Source organism: Genypterus blacodes, unplaced genomic scaffold (assembly GCF_046128005.1).
Source record: "Genypterus blacodes isolate CSIRO-AG114 ecotype Tasmania unplaced genomic scaffold, CSIRO-AGI_Gbla_v1 ptg000030l_1, whole genome shotgun sequence".
NCBI classification, from domain to species: domain Eukaryota; kingdom Metazoa; phylum Chordata; class Actinopteri; order Ophidiiformes; family Ophidiidae; genus Genypterus; species Genypterus blacodes.
Window position 1 is genome coordinate 4,945,000 of NW_027466843.1, and position 12,641 is coordinate 4,957,640.

General features: G+C 40.4%; 1 protein-coding gene across 1 annotated transcript; it reads right to left on the reverse strand.

Annotated features, from left to right (window-relative positions):
* Window positions 1-367: 367 nt before the first annotated feature.
* Window positions 368-11,150, reverse strand: hpgd (15-hydroxyprostaglandin dehydrogenase). The gene is made up of 7 exons (XM_076145302.1): window positions 10,826-11,150; window positions 9,329-9,452; window positions 8,076-8,182; window positions 7,716-7,812; window positions 3,178-3,254; window positions 2,805-2,968; window positions 368-1,217 (listed from the first exon to the last, which is right to left on the reverse strand). Exons 1-7 carry the CDS (start codon window positions 10,916-10,918, stop codon window positions 1,094-1,096), a joined length of 786 nt encoding a protein of 261 aa, XP_076001417.1. The 5' UTR covers window positions 10,919-11,150; the 3' UTR covers window positions 368-1,093.
* Window positions 11,151-12,641: the final 1,491 nt, after the last annotated feature.

Consider the following 12,641-nt stretch of genomic DNA (forward strand, 5'->3'; position numbering starts at 1 on the left):
AGCAGCTTCGGTATAACGTCTTTACAATACTAATTTAAATGTCTATAAAACGTGTTAATAAGTTCAGTAGTAACTAAAAAAGAGCACCACACTCATGCGTTAGGATTTGTTTGTTTTTTAATGACTGCATAATTCCAGTTGGGGAAACTGTCAGAGTAGAAGCACGAGTCAGCATCGTCACTAAACACTGAGGTGGAGGAGCCCACTCACACGTCAGACGTTAAGTAATTAAACCTTAGATGACATGACAACAAAATAGAGTGTTGTTTTAATAAATATTTCTTAAAGAATTAAATATGTATTAAAGAAAGCATCTGTATTTGGCTGCTTCATTACAAAGAAGGAATGAAAAGGGAGTAAACTCATCTTACATATACATTCATTTTTAATTTCACAAAATTCCTTTTTATTTGTACATCTATTGCATCACAATGCATCATCACCACACACTACGCTCAACACTTTGGTCCAGACCACATAATGTATTGCAACAACCACCAGACAGAAAGCCATGACATATGATGTGAATGTGCATGATCCCAGAGGATTTCTGATTATTGTGACCCTCTTGTATTTATGGCATTTGATCAATTATTCTACATTTACACTGCAAATAGCAAAGTCTAGGGCACGTTTTCGTTTAGTCTCATGTGTTATATGTATGATGTAATGAAAATTGTATCATGTACATAAAAGACCACAATCAGCCCCATGTCTCAGCAATCTCATTTAGCATTAGTCCCAATTTACTGGGAAATCATATTCCTGCACATAGCACCCAGCTGGTAAAGATAAAAAGTTACGATTCTTATTACTACAAAGATCAATCAAAGAAACTGCATAATTAATCATGTCTGTGGTTGCGGATACAGAATTTCTTCAATTAGCTGACATAAATATGCATCTCAATTACATCTGTTACATTACCATTACATTATTAACATTTACATTTTGTTTTATCTCTATTGTTATTGTGGTGCATTCCTTATGTTGACTCCATCAGCACCCAGATCTTATCATAACTCACTTCCTGTTGGATGAGATAAAACATTGCATTGTTCTCCTGTCTGTATGCAATCTAGCTTGTTGAAGTTCACGCAGACTGAGGTCCGTAGGTATGAAAGTGGATTCCCTTAGAGCAGGTTATCTTCATTACTGCTCCGTGCAGACTGGTGTCTGTTATCAGTCTCATCATCCCCTCTGCTATCAGTTCTGGTCTGAAGAAAAAAGAGAGAGAAGTTAGGTATTCGTGTGTCTGTGTGTGTGTGTGTGTGTGTGTGTGCGTGCGTGCGCGCGCGTGTGCGTGTGCGTGTGTGTGTGTGTGTGTGAGAGAGAGAGAGAGAGAGAGAGAGAGAGAGAGAGAGAGAGAGAGAGAGAGAGAGAGAGAGAGTGTGTGTGTGGCCATGACTTAAAATGAAAAATAGAACTATTCCAAATGAACATTTTGCAAGATAACTACAAAATAAAGTTGAATTATGCTGCCAAACTTGGAAAACTTCCTTTAAGCAAGAATGTAATCAAAGTAACAGCAGAAAAGGGACATAGACTTACACATGAAGGTAAGGTGAGTGTGTCTGGATGTTTTTACAACCAAGTGTTTTTACAAACTGTAAGAATGTGTGGTTCAAATAGCCAACTGGCAAATCTCATCAAAAGTATAAACAAATGAAGACAGCAAATGTGACAACCAAAAAGAAACAGCGATCTGTTAGCGCAATGTCATGACTCAACAGGGTCACATATGAGCTTTTGCAAGTGGAACCTTTGGTTTTGGCTTCACAATCACTTGAGTCACAACTATGTACTTCTGAAAAAGTATTCATATTCAACACAGTCAACACACAAGCACCACAACAAACAGGCAATGTATTTAGAAGTAGTGTCTGATCAGGTTTCCAGGTGAAAATTTCATCAGTTCCATCCAGGGTTACACAAAAGATACTTCTGCGCAACATAAACATGCAGATGCATACTAAGAAGCTGCAATGGAGAGAGAGAGAGAGATGTCTTGGGTACAACGTATTTCCCTACCACTGTCTTTCTCTCACCATCTTTGTCTCACTTCCTCCTCTCTCTCTCTCTCTCTCTCTCTCTCTCTCCTTCTCTCTCTCTCTTTCTGTCTCTCTCTTCTCTGTCTCTCCCCCAAAAAGTGCAGAACAGCATGAATGTACTGCAATGTGGCATACAAATGAACGATTAAGTTCAGGAGCTAGCAATTACCACTTTGCAATTTTCGGTAGCGAAACTTGGATCTATGCCGACTTATTCTCGGCCAGCTCCCACATTTTTCATTTATTTGCAGCTCAGATCGGCTCAGAGGCCATATGGTGTCTTGTTCCAACAACCTTTGCCCACTAACCCACTACTGTTCCATTTTTTACTGGAGGCCTCCTATAATAGCCTACAACTAGACAGACTATGCCGCTTGACTGCTCAGGTCTGGATCTGGATTTTGACTGAAAGCTTGTTTGGGCAAACATTAAGGAGGTCTTCATTTGAACTATGTAGCTCATTTTAGGGAGCATTGTTCTAGCAGGTCAGACTACCGCTAAAAAGAGGATTGTGATGTGATACAAGACCAGACACTAGATCCTTACATTTTTGGATGTTATTTATCTGGAGATGTCAATGGCCAGTATAAATGTTTAAACAAATGGCGTGCTGCGGCTGATTTACCAAAAGATCTCTTCCCTTGCCAAGCATTTTCTGAAGAGCTTTTGTATAACCTCTGCATTTCCCTCTGTGTGTGTATATATATTTCGTGTGTATTTTATTTGTGTGTGTGTGTCTATGCGTGGACTCACTTTAAAACTCCATACGTGCTCATGCTGCGTTTGAATTCGTCTTTGAACTTGACAAACTTGCCCATGTTATCTTCATGTTCCACAGAGTGCAGCAGAGGAGTGTCGACGAAGGCCGGACAGAGAGCGTTGATCCGAACACCATAGTCACCCAGGGCGGAGGCATCCTGGAAGAAGAACACACATACGGACAGAAACGGGCCATAAAATTTATCAAATGCAGTTAAATGTGATGTATTTGAAGTAAAATTTAGTGAAGTAAAATGTACTGCGTGAACATAATACATAATATATTACACAATAAGGGGAAATACCAAAAATCTGAATGTCTCTTTTTGGATGAGGTTTAGGCTAACGTTTAGAATGAGGGTCTTACCGCCATTGCTCTGGTGAAGCCAAGCACTCCATGTTTAGTAGCTGTGTAGACAGGCTGATGTGGAGAGTGTATGAAGGCTGAAAACACAAAATAGAAGAGACAAATATTAGCAGCAACAGCTGAAAGTGCAGCCAAAATAACTCTTATTTATATACAAAACCCTCCACTCAGTGTCATACAATGTTTACAGTGTATATACTGTATGTACCTACTATCGTGCATTTCCTCTACCTTTACAGGTTATCACAGGAAGGAAGGAACTCTATGTGACTCTCCAAACTGGCATAAAAACATGAGTAAATATAGAACATGACGCAAAAACATCAACCGCAACAAAAGCTGAGGGGCAAAGTGCCTGTGGGTGTGGCTTCTTTCTTATTACAACTTCAAAGAGAGTGTTTGCGTTTTGCTTTTTTTTTCCTTGACTGAAACCTTTGACCTTCCTCAAGAGATAATCATTTTAATCTAACACAGGAGCCAGCAGGCAAAGTCACAAACATATTGACAAATCCTAAATTGTGCCTCTCATGTCATTTCTTCTTTCCTGTCTACCAAAAAAACTCATGTATCAAGCTGGAAACTCAAATATTCACTCCACTGTATTATCTTAACCTGTTTAACAAGGCCAGCCTGGTAAACCTGTTACTTAGGTGCAGGGAACAAACAGTTTCTCAACCCAGCTTAATAAAAGAGACATTTTAAATTCTTGTCACCATGGCACCATGACTTCTGGTGACTATTGGCCTGCTAAAAGACACAAGGAGTGGGAAGGAGGTTAACAACCAGCAAAGGCTCTAGTTGGATTCAAATGGATATCACAACACTGTATGCATCTGTAGAGCAACATGAGTCCCTGATAGAAGAGATGTTGACTGCATTATTTGACAATAACAATTTCTGGTCAATGTTGAGCTGAGTTACTGAGCCAAAGACAAAAGGAAGAATAATACTAGGAGTTATATATACTGTAGGTATCATATGTTATTTTGGAGCCTAATTTCCAGCACCCTAGGATAAGCTTTCTCTGGGAGTCTGGGCAATGATGTGTGATGATGCCGGGGCGTGTGGCTGCCTGCTCCTAAGAGGATAAATTGCTTTGCTTCAGGAGTTCCTCAAGCTGACAATATTCTAAGTTGAGGTTAGCAGTTTTCCTCTCCTGCCCTCCTCCCCTTCCAGTGTGGGACATTCACCAATGGAGGCTTTGAATATGGACCACTCGGATTCCACATCCCGAGCTTACACTGGCATGCTGGAGTAATTCCTCCAGATGTGGGAGTTGAACATTTCAAACAGGGGCCTCTGCCAGATGTCCCCAGTTCACCCTAACTTATCGTTAAGGTTTACCAGGTCTAATGACCCAATGACCCAATCCAACTCACTAACAGGTGATAAGTTGACAGCTCTGCTCCTTTCCTCACCCAATCTGTTGATAAAACCACAAAGTTCATCATAGCGAGGCATTTAGTCAGCTTGTGAATACCCCACCCCTGCCTGCTGCCTCTCACCCTGGGCTGCTCCAGAATGGGAGGGGGTCCAACCCATATCAAGGATTGTGGTTCAAGAGCTGCTAATGTGTGAAGAACTGTGTGAACTTGAGTTGGTATTGCTGACGCTCCTACACAAGTTCTAGCTCTTTCCCACCAGAGAGGTGACATGCTATGTCCTGAATGCCATTCTTCATAGCCAGAGATTGGTCCGACTAGGCACTCGCCTTTGCTTCCTGTCCAACTAGCAATTCACAGAATACCTATGCTTTCTCTTGCAGATGGTCCACATGTTTGCGGTCCCATGTTAATTTTCTTCTGGCTGAGCCCAACTTAGTCTCAAAGGTGCAGGATCGGTCACTGTGAGCAAAACTCCCAGGCCTACCTCCAGAGGGAGGTTTCCACATTTCTGGCAAGGTGGCTCTGTCCGGTTGAATCTGATTCAAGGGTATTTGTATGAAGCAGACTTGTGATCTGGCCCCTCAACCGGGACCAATCTTGGCTAATGCCCCATCAACACAGCTTGCAGAGTTGTGCAGACATACAAACCCCTACACCACATTAAGATGGCGATTAAGGGAGGGTCAGTCATTCATTTGAGATGAATCGTACAAAGACTAGAAGAGAATTTGGGTAAATTTACTTTGGTGAACTTTGACACACATATTAGCCAGCTGTTGGCAGTGCTGTGTCATTCTCTGGTGTGACTGACTGATGATGAGTAATGCTGGCTACAGCCTTGCTAGAAAACAGTTAGAGCTGTTATAGAACTGCAGAATACACCCCGGGGCTGATTTAAGAAATGAATTGTGCAAGATCCAGCTGAAACTGCATAGCCTGAAATTGGAGTATAAACCTAAATCAGGTCCGTAGCCTATAGCCTGAAATGACATCCAAATGGATCTGACAAGGGTTCTTATTAACAAAGACATCATTTCATCACACATTCAAATGTACTTTGAAGCGCATACATACACAAAAACGCAAATGCAGACACACATTCTTTCTTTCCCAAAACAATGCACTGAAAGTATGCTTGACAATGTTTGGACAAGTTTGTGTTCGGTATGGGAACACACACACACACACACACACACACACACACCAGTGAGATAATTATAGAATGATTCCCATATGTCTGCTGTTACTTGAGGGTGAAGTCAGCAGAAAACACGTTTTCCTAAAAGGGCACTTCCTAGAATACACAACTCAAAACAAAACTCCATGTCTGTGTGCAATAAAATGTGTTGTCACTTTGCTGTACGTGCATGAATGTGACTGGAGCCTCATTATAGTAACTGTTAACAATTAGACTTACTAAAGAAATGTCCATGAAACCCTTTCTGAACCACTCCTCTCCTTGTGCATCTGGATCATCACAATTAGTTCAAACTAAATAAATACATAAATACAGTGTTTCCTTCATATTGTTTTATGCTTTGTCAGTGACCATGAGCCCAAAAGAACTGATCCTTTGTAAATAACTGAAAGGGAAATTCCATGGCTAAAGAAGGGAGTGATATCTTAACACGCAGTACATTTCAGTGGTTTCAAACATTTCAAAATCCAGGCAGAGGTCCTTTGTTGGCCTGTGAGCCGATCTTGTTGTTGTTTGTCCAAGTAATGCAAATTTGCAATGCATTCATATTGGAAGACATTATAGACAGAAATGGGCATTGCACCTGCATCCGCAGATTTGAGACATGATAACCCCTATGCGATGTGATAACAAACTGTTTTGTAGTGAACTTACGTACACTCACATACAGGGAGGACGAAACAAATGCAGCAAAGAATTCACAGTGATATATAAATTTGCAGTAGATTGAGAAAGTCCAATCACGTCTGGTTTCCATTTAGTGATCCATTTATGATAATCTTTATATAACCTACATGCCGGTTACCAATTAAAGCTGCTGGCCTTCTGTCTGATTTTATTTGCAATGACTTTTAAATGAGAGTTTTTATCAGGCTTGATGTGTGTGTGTGTGTCTGCATGTGCCAATTTGTTTGAGAAAAGGAGGGGTGTTGTGCGCAAAGCAAGAGTGAAATTTTGGACGAGTTTTCGCTTTTCCGTGATGGAAAAAGAGATTCAGGTTGAAAATAATCCAGAAGTTTTAGTTGTAGTGAATGTCAGCCAGCCAGTCTTAGTTGAAGAGAAGTTGAAGTAAATCATACACCCAGAATCATTTCACCATCCGTGACAGTGTCACTGACAGGGTCTCTATCACCCTATCTTTGTTAAAATAACAAAGCAGTAACAAACAACACTGGACAGTTGATTGTCTATATTGTTATAGTTGAGAATGGAAGGGATTCAAGAGGATGCCCTCAAGTACTCAAGTATTACTTTCATGAAGAGGAAGTATCATAACATTAACGATGCAGGTGAGCGTTTGACACATATCCTCTGCTGATACAAAATCTTCTCACACTTATTTCAGAACATCCCCTCCCCTTTATGCTTAATAGTAATATATTAGTGGAAGTAGGTTTTCTTTGGTGTTACTTCTCTCATTAAACCTCTGTATGGCTTGAGAAAGAAGATTGTAGACAAGGTTTGTCCTGTGGGTTGCACCACAAAGGAAGATTAAAAGATTGTGTTTGCGTTACCTGGCTCGACAAAATCTAAAGCCCACAATCTGGCTTAATCGGTATCACCAACCTGGTAGTCAACACACTTTGTTGACACTGGCTTTGTTAATATGGGGACGTGTGTGCTGCCATAAAAGGGGGAGTGGCTACAAGCACAAGTCTATTGCGGAACAAGATAGGAAGGTCAGGTGCGGCATATTCCTGAACTACCAACTGAATCCCTTCTCCTTACCTTTTGTCGCAAACACAGGTTTGTGTGTGAGTGTGAGTATGTGTTGTCCTATTTTTTATGATTTTATGTAAATTATACTGAGACATTCATGTCAAATGCACTCTAAACAAATTGGTGCTGCTTTTTACAAGAACAGATTCTGTTATTGTACTGCCAATTAACATAAATGTACGCTTACAAGTATTATGTGCACATGTACAGTATGCATGTGTATTAAAGTGCATTACCTGCCATCGATGATACATTGATAATAATGCCTCCTTCCTTTCCATGCTCTTTACTCATGTGTTCCAGTGCCAAGTAGGTTCCCTTTATTAATGAGGTCTGTGGAAACAGATGCATTATGGGAACTGTGGTAACAGCTAACTTCACATGCAGGATAGAATTACACATTAAGTAAGCATTAAGCATAACAGTGAGACGACAGAAACTGTAAGTATATAATATACATACATGAAGGCAAAAGGCTCCTACATAGATAGCTAGATAAACTAAAGCTAGTCTGCCAGTGTGGTGGTAGAAGCAGATAGTATATTGTGACATCACATAGAAAAGCTTGACAGCCGGCTGTTTGCTTGTCACCCTACCAGGTTGACTTGAATGGTCTTCTCCCAGTTCTTTTCATTGTTGATGCCAGCGTTGTTGATGAGAATGTTGAGACGACCAAACCGGTCCACTGTGCTCTGGAAGGCCTCTAGATCACCGAACAACAAAAGCAATGAGTTCAGAGTCAGACTAGTCTAATACTAACAACATTAATTATAACAATCAAGCATAACACACAAATCACCTAACTGACCGTATAACAATAAATACATACATTGAATAACAGCTATAAAATGTGTTATTTACTTCGTTGGTGTGATTGACCTGTTAACTAAAGTAAAAACTAAACTGATGTCTGAACCAGATCTCCATGGTCTTAACAGGAAAGATCATTTAATGAAATGTAGATGATAAGTTTCCATGTGCAGGCAGCTGTCTGACATGTTGACTTAACATGCTGTCTGAAAACAAAGCTACTGGCAGGGTAAGACCCGGGTATGTGGTCTCTCACACTTTGCAGAGGCAGGAACAGTGTGCATCCATTTCTGTCTGCTGACACGCTTACATAAACACTAAAGCATCAGGTGGTTAAACCTGCATGTGTCCTCACCTGCAGCATTCCAGGCTAGGACACCCCACAATTACGCACACACACACACACACACACTCACGCACATCCATGTGCACGCGCTCTCTCTCTCTCACACACACACACTCCCATGCATTTGCACATACTTTTAACGATGACAACACAACGCTTATATCTCACAATCTCATTTTTGCATTGAAAAGCAGCTCGGGTTCAGTGTACATTTACTTCATGTAAACCATTTTTTCTTACTCCTTCTAAAACACACTCACACGCTGTATCACCAGCTTACTTCAGCATTATGCTCTGTCAACATCAACCACAATCCAATCACACAGTTAAGAGAAACCCCAAACAGCATTCCATCGTTGTTTGCCTGCGGGGGTTTACTTCCTCAGTGTCAGACAATGAAACCTTGTTCCTCTCTCCTTCTCCCTTACACACTTATTCACACACACGCACACACACACACCCACACACAAACACAAACACAAACACACACGCACCCCCACCTCTCTCTTTCTCATGTGCACGCCTCCACAACTACATAGACTCATTCAAGTACAGCCACATTCACAGATCAGCACTTCAATAGGTTATTCATGTCATAGTCATTTAGACTCCTTCATAGTATGAAATGAGTAGATGAAGGCATTCAATATGTTGTGGTTGTCTGCATTTGCTTGCATCCAATAGAAATATTACCTCTTAGCATGTCTCCATTGGACACATCACACTGAATAAAGTTGCAGTTTCCTTCTCCAAACTCAGAGTCCAGTTGTGCTTTGTACTCGTCACCCAGTGTCTGGTTCATATCCACAACTGACACCTGAAGGACAGGACAAAGCTCTGTTAATCTCTTGCTTTCTGGATAGTTTATAGTTGTACTCAGAGACAGACTGAAGCTCTGGGTAGACGATTGCTGGATGACGTGCAAGCCAAGCATACAAAGAGCTAAATCAGAGGTGTTGAATAATCGCCTCCCCTCTAAACATAACAAGGTTTAATTTCCCTGGCTTTCAAAGAAATCCTGACATGATGTCTTCATCTGACAATGATCAACATCCTTTAAAGCCTTTTTATGATTGAGAGGAGCCGGATCTGAAGGGAGCAAATCGGGTAAGTAGGAAAGGTGCGGAAGTATCTCCAGGTCCTAATCATGATCAGCAGCAATTATGACAGCATCTTGTACATCACAGCCCTGATTACCTGCCCCAGACTTAAGCCTTATCAATCAATCCACATAGAACATTTGTACAGGATAGAGGAATGAAGAGATGAGAAAAGATGGTCACAGACTTAAGTTATATTTGCAAAAGTACTTCCTCTTTTCTACATCTGTGGTGTGATAGAGCCTGAGTGTAAGTCTGTAGCGTTAGTGTGTAGACTAATGACACGTAAGGCCAAGTGCTGTGCCACAAGTCACAAGGTGTGAGAGAATTTCTCATATCCTCTTCCTGAAAGTAATTTATCAGTTTTACATGCATCTATGCTGTATTTTTGTTTTTTAAATGCATATTTCACAGAGCAACTAATTTAAATGGATCTTCACCTCTGCCAAATCATTAAAAGACAAATATAATACCATCATGCAGATCATTAAACCTGATCAGAATACTTTAAGTCAGAGTTAAGGTTACTCAGCAGCAGTAGAGCCTGTTTACAGTTTACTTGATCCACATAAGGCTTCTTGACAGTTTTGTTTAATCAGTAAAGTCAGACAGTAAAGGTTAATGTCGTTCATTTCTTCTACGCCCAACGTATAACAATGTACAACAAAACAGGATTTGTTTAGCTAGTGTCAATAAAGGCAAAGTCAATCAAACAAGTCATGATACAAAGATCAGGTATGAAAAGGCGTTAAATTCAAATTTACCCTCTTTATGAGAGGGTAAGGGTTTCTTAAATGAATTGCACACATTTTACATTTTTTACAATGAGATTTGCTGTAAGTGACACTATTTTCTCGAAAGGTCATGAAAGTAGGACTGTGTGGTAAACAACTGGCAATGGAAAGAAAATACAATTTTCACAATAGACAATAAAAGAGCAGTATGTGAACAATATGAGGTACATATATGCAGAATTAGTCCAATTCAAACTGTTGTAGGTGTTCTGTTTTATACAACAGTGATGAGCAGTACATCCACTACCATAGCAAATGGCATGTAAAGTGTAGAGTCAATGTTGAGTAATACTGACCTTTGCAGAGTTTTTCAGTAGTAAGTGGACCACGGCTCTCCCGATGCCCTGAGCACCCCCAGTCACTAGAGCCACCTTCCCATTCAGAGACATGACTGCCAAAGCTCCAGTCAGATATCCAGTTTCCTTTCTGTTTCTCGTTTTGTGACAATTGTATTATCTTTCCTCTCTCTGTCCGGCTCTCTGTATGAACACCTATATTCCTGCGAGTCTTTCTTTATGTCTGTCTTTCTTTCTTTCTTTCTTTCTTTCTCTCTGTCTCTCTCGCTCTCTCTCACTCTCTCTCCCTCCCTGAAACAGAATCACTGACTCTTTCTCACACTTCTGTATGTTTTGTCACTCTTTTCGCTGTATTTCCCTCCCCTCTTCCCTCCCCTCTTCCCTCCCTCTTTCTCTGTTTTGCTTTCCCTGTCTTTCTCTCTGCTTATCAGTCTATCTAAACATTGTTGGTGCAACACACACACACACACACAGTGGGAGAGTGAGAAATAGAGAGAAAGCCAGAGAGAGAGAGAGAGAGCGAGATAGAGCGAGAGAGAAAGAGAGAGAGAGAGAGAGAGAGAGAGAGAGAGAGAGAGAGAGAGAGAGAGAATAAGTAATCTCCGTATTGTAATTATTACAGGATTCATGCTGCTTGTTGTACCTGCCCTCCTGCTACACTCCTCCTTCTTCCTTGTAGGTGTCCTCCTTTTCTTTCACCTTTTCGCTGCTATCATGCTATCACTCTTTTGTGGTTTATACTGAAGGCATTTACTGTTTGCATTGTTAAATTCAGCACTCACCTCATTACTCCTGAACCAATGTCCCTTACTGCTTACACTGCCCCCCAAACTGCCACAGGTGCTAAAATACTCACTTTTTTACGTTACTACAGGAGTAGTTCTAAAATACACAAAGCATTATTGTTTGTGTGGAGAGTAGCTTGAACTAAAACTGACCTACAAGTACTGTATGTAGGAAGTAAGAAATGTTGCGCCAGTCACGGCATTCATGTTGTGGACAATGGTGGGCAGAAAACTAGTGGACATTAGGAAAAAGTCCAAGAAATTAATGGTGTGGCAGCACTTTACCAAGCAATGGCAGACGGTAGTGTGACCTACTGTGATCTCAGGGTTTATGTTTTTGATCTGATGAGTATTTGAAGGTGTATGTATTGTCAAAACAATATTGAGATACTGTTTACCTACTGATGCAACTTCCATTGTTTAAAGTGATAATTGGAGATTATTCTGAAGTATTTTTCTTAAAAATTTCTTGAAAGTAGTCTTGTCCAATAGAAATTGTTTTGACAACACAAGGGTCATTAATACTATATAATTATAATATATACAAAATCATCATCATCATCATCATCATCATGCCGCTCAATATCACAGTACTCAAAGGTGGAGCTGCTTATGTTTATCTATAGCTTAGCCTGGGTTTGATTTTCCCACAGCTTAGCCCCTGTATGAAGCATTGTCCAGTAGTTCACTCACATATCTCTCATTTCCAAATCTTGAGCTTATCAGCGCTTAAACTAAGCATATGTCCTCTCTACGACATTGACGAAGAGTAGGAAAATGAGATGGTCCCCAATAGTCCTTTTTTTCTTTTTAACAATGAAAATTCATAATTAAAGTACTGTTACCTCAATATACTGAAAATATGCTTACTGTGCGTAGTTACAGGCTAATTCTAAAAGATTGAGTTTTGATGAGTGCAGAAGAGTTCCTACACCATCATCTGAACTTTTACCTCAATTCATGGCTCAATAAAGACAACTTGGACCTACTGAGTTGTTGGGGGATGCACAGGTCTCAGTTTCCAGGCCTGA

Bases quoted from the DNA above. Each gene is read 5' to 3' on its own strand.
- hpgd (XM_076145302.1), bottom strand. From the start codon at position 10,918: ATGTCTCTGAATGGGAAGGTGGCTCTAGTGACTGGGGGTGCTCAGGGC. The intron at 9,453-10,825 runs GTCAGTATTACT...CCTGTCCTTCAG, and splicing joins TACTGAAAAACTCTGCAAAG to GTGTCAGTTGTGGATATGAA. The intron at 3,255-7,715 runs GTAATGCACTTT...TTGTGTTTTCAG, and splicing joins CAATGTATCATCGATGGCAG to CCTTCATACACTCTCCACAT.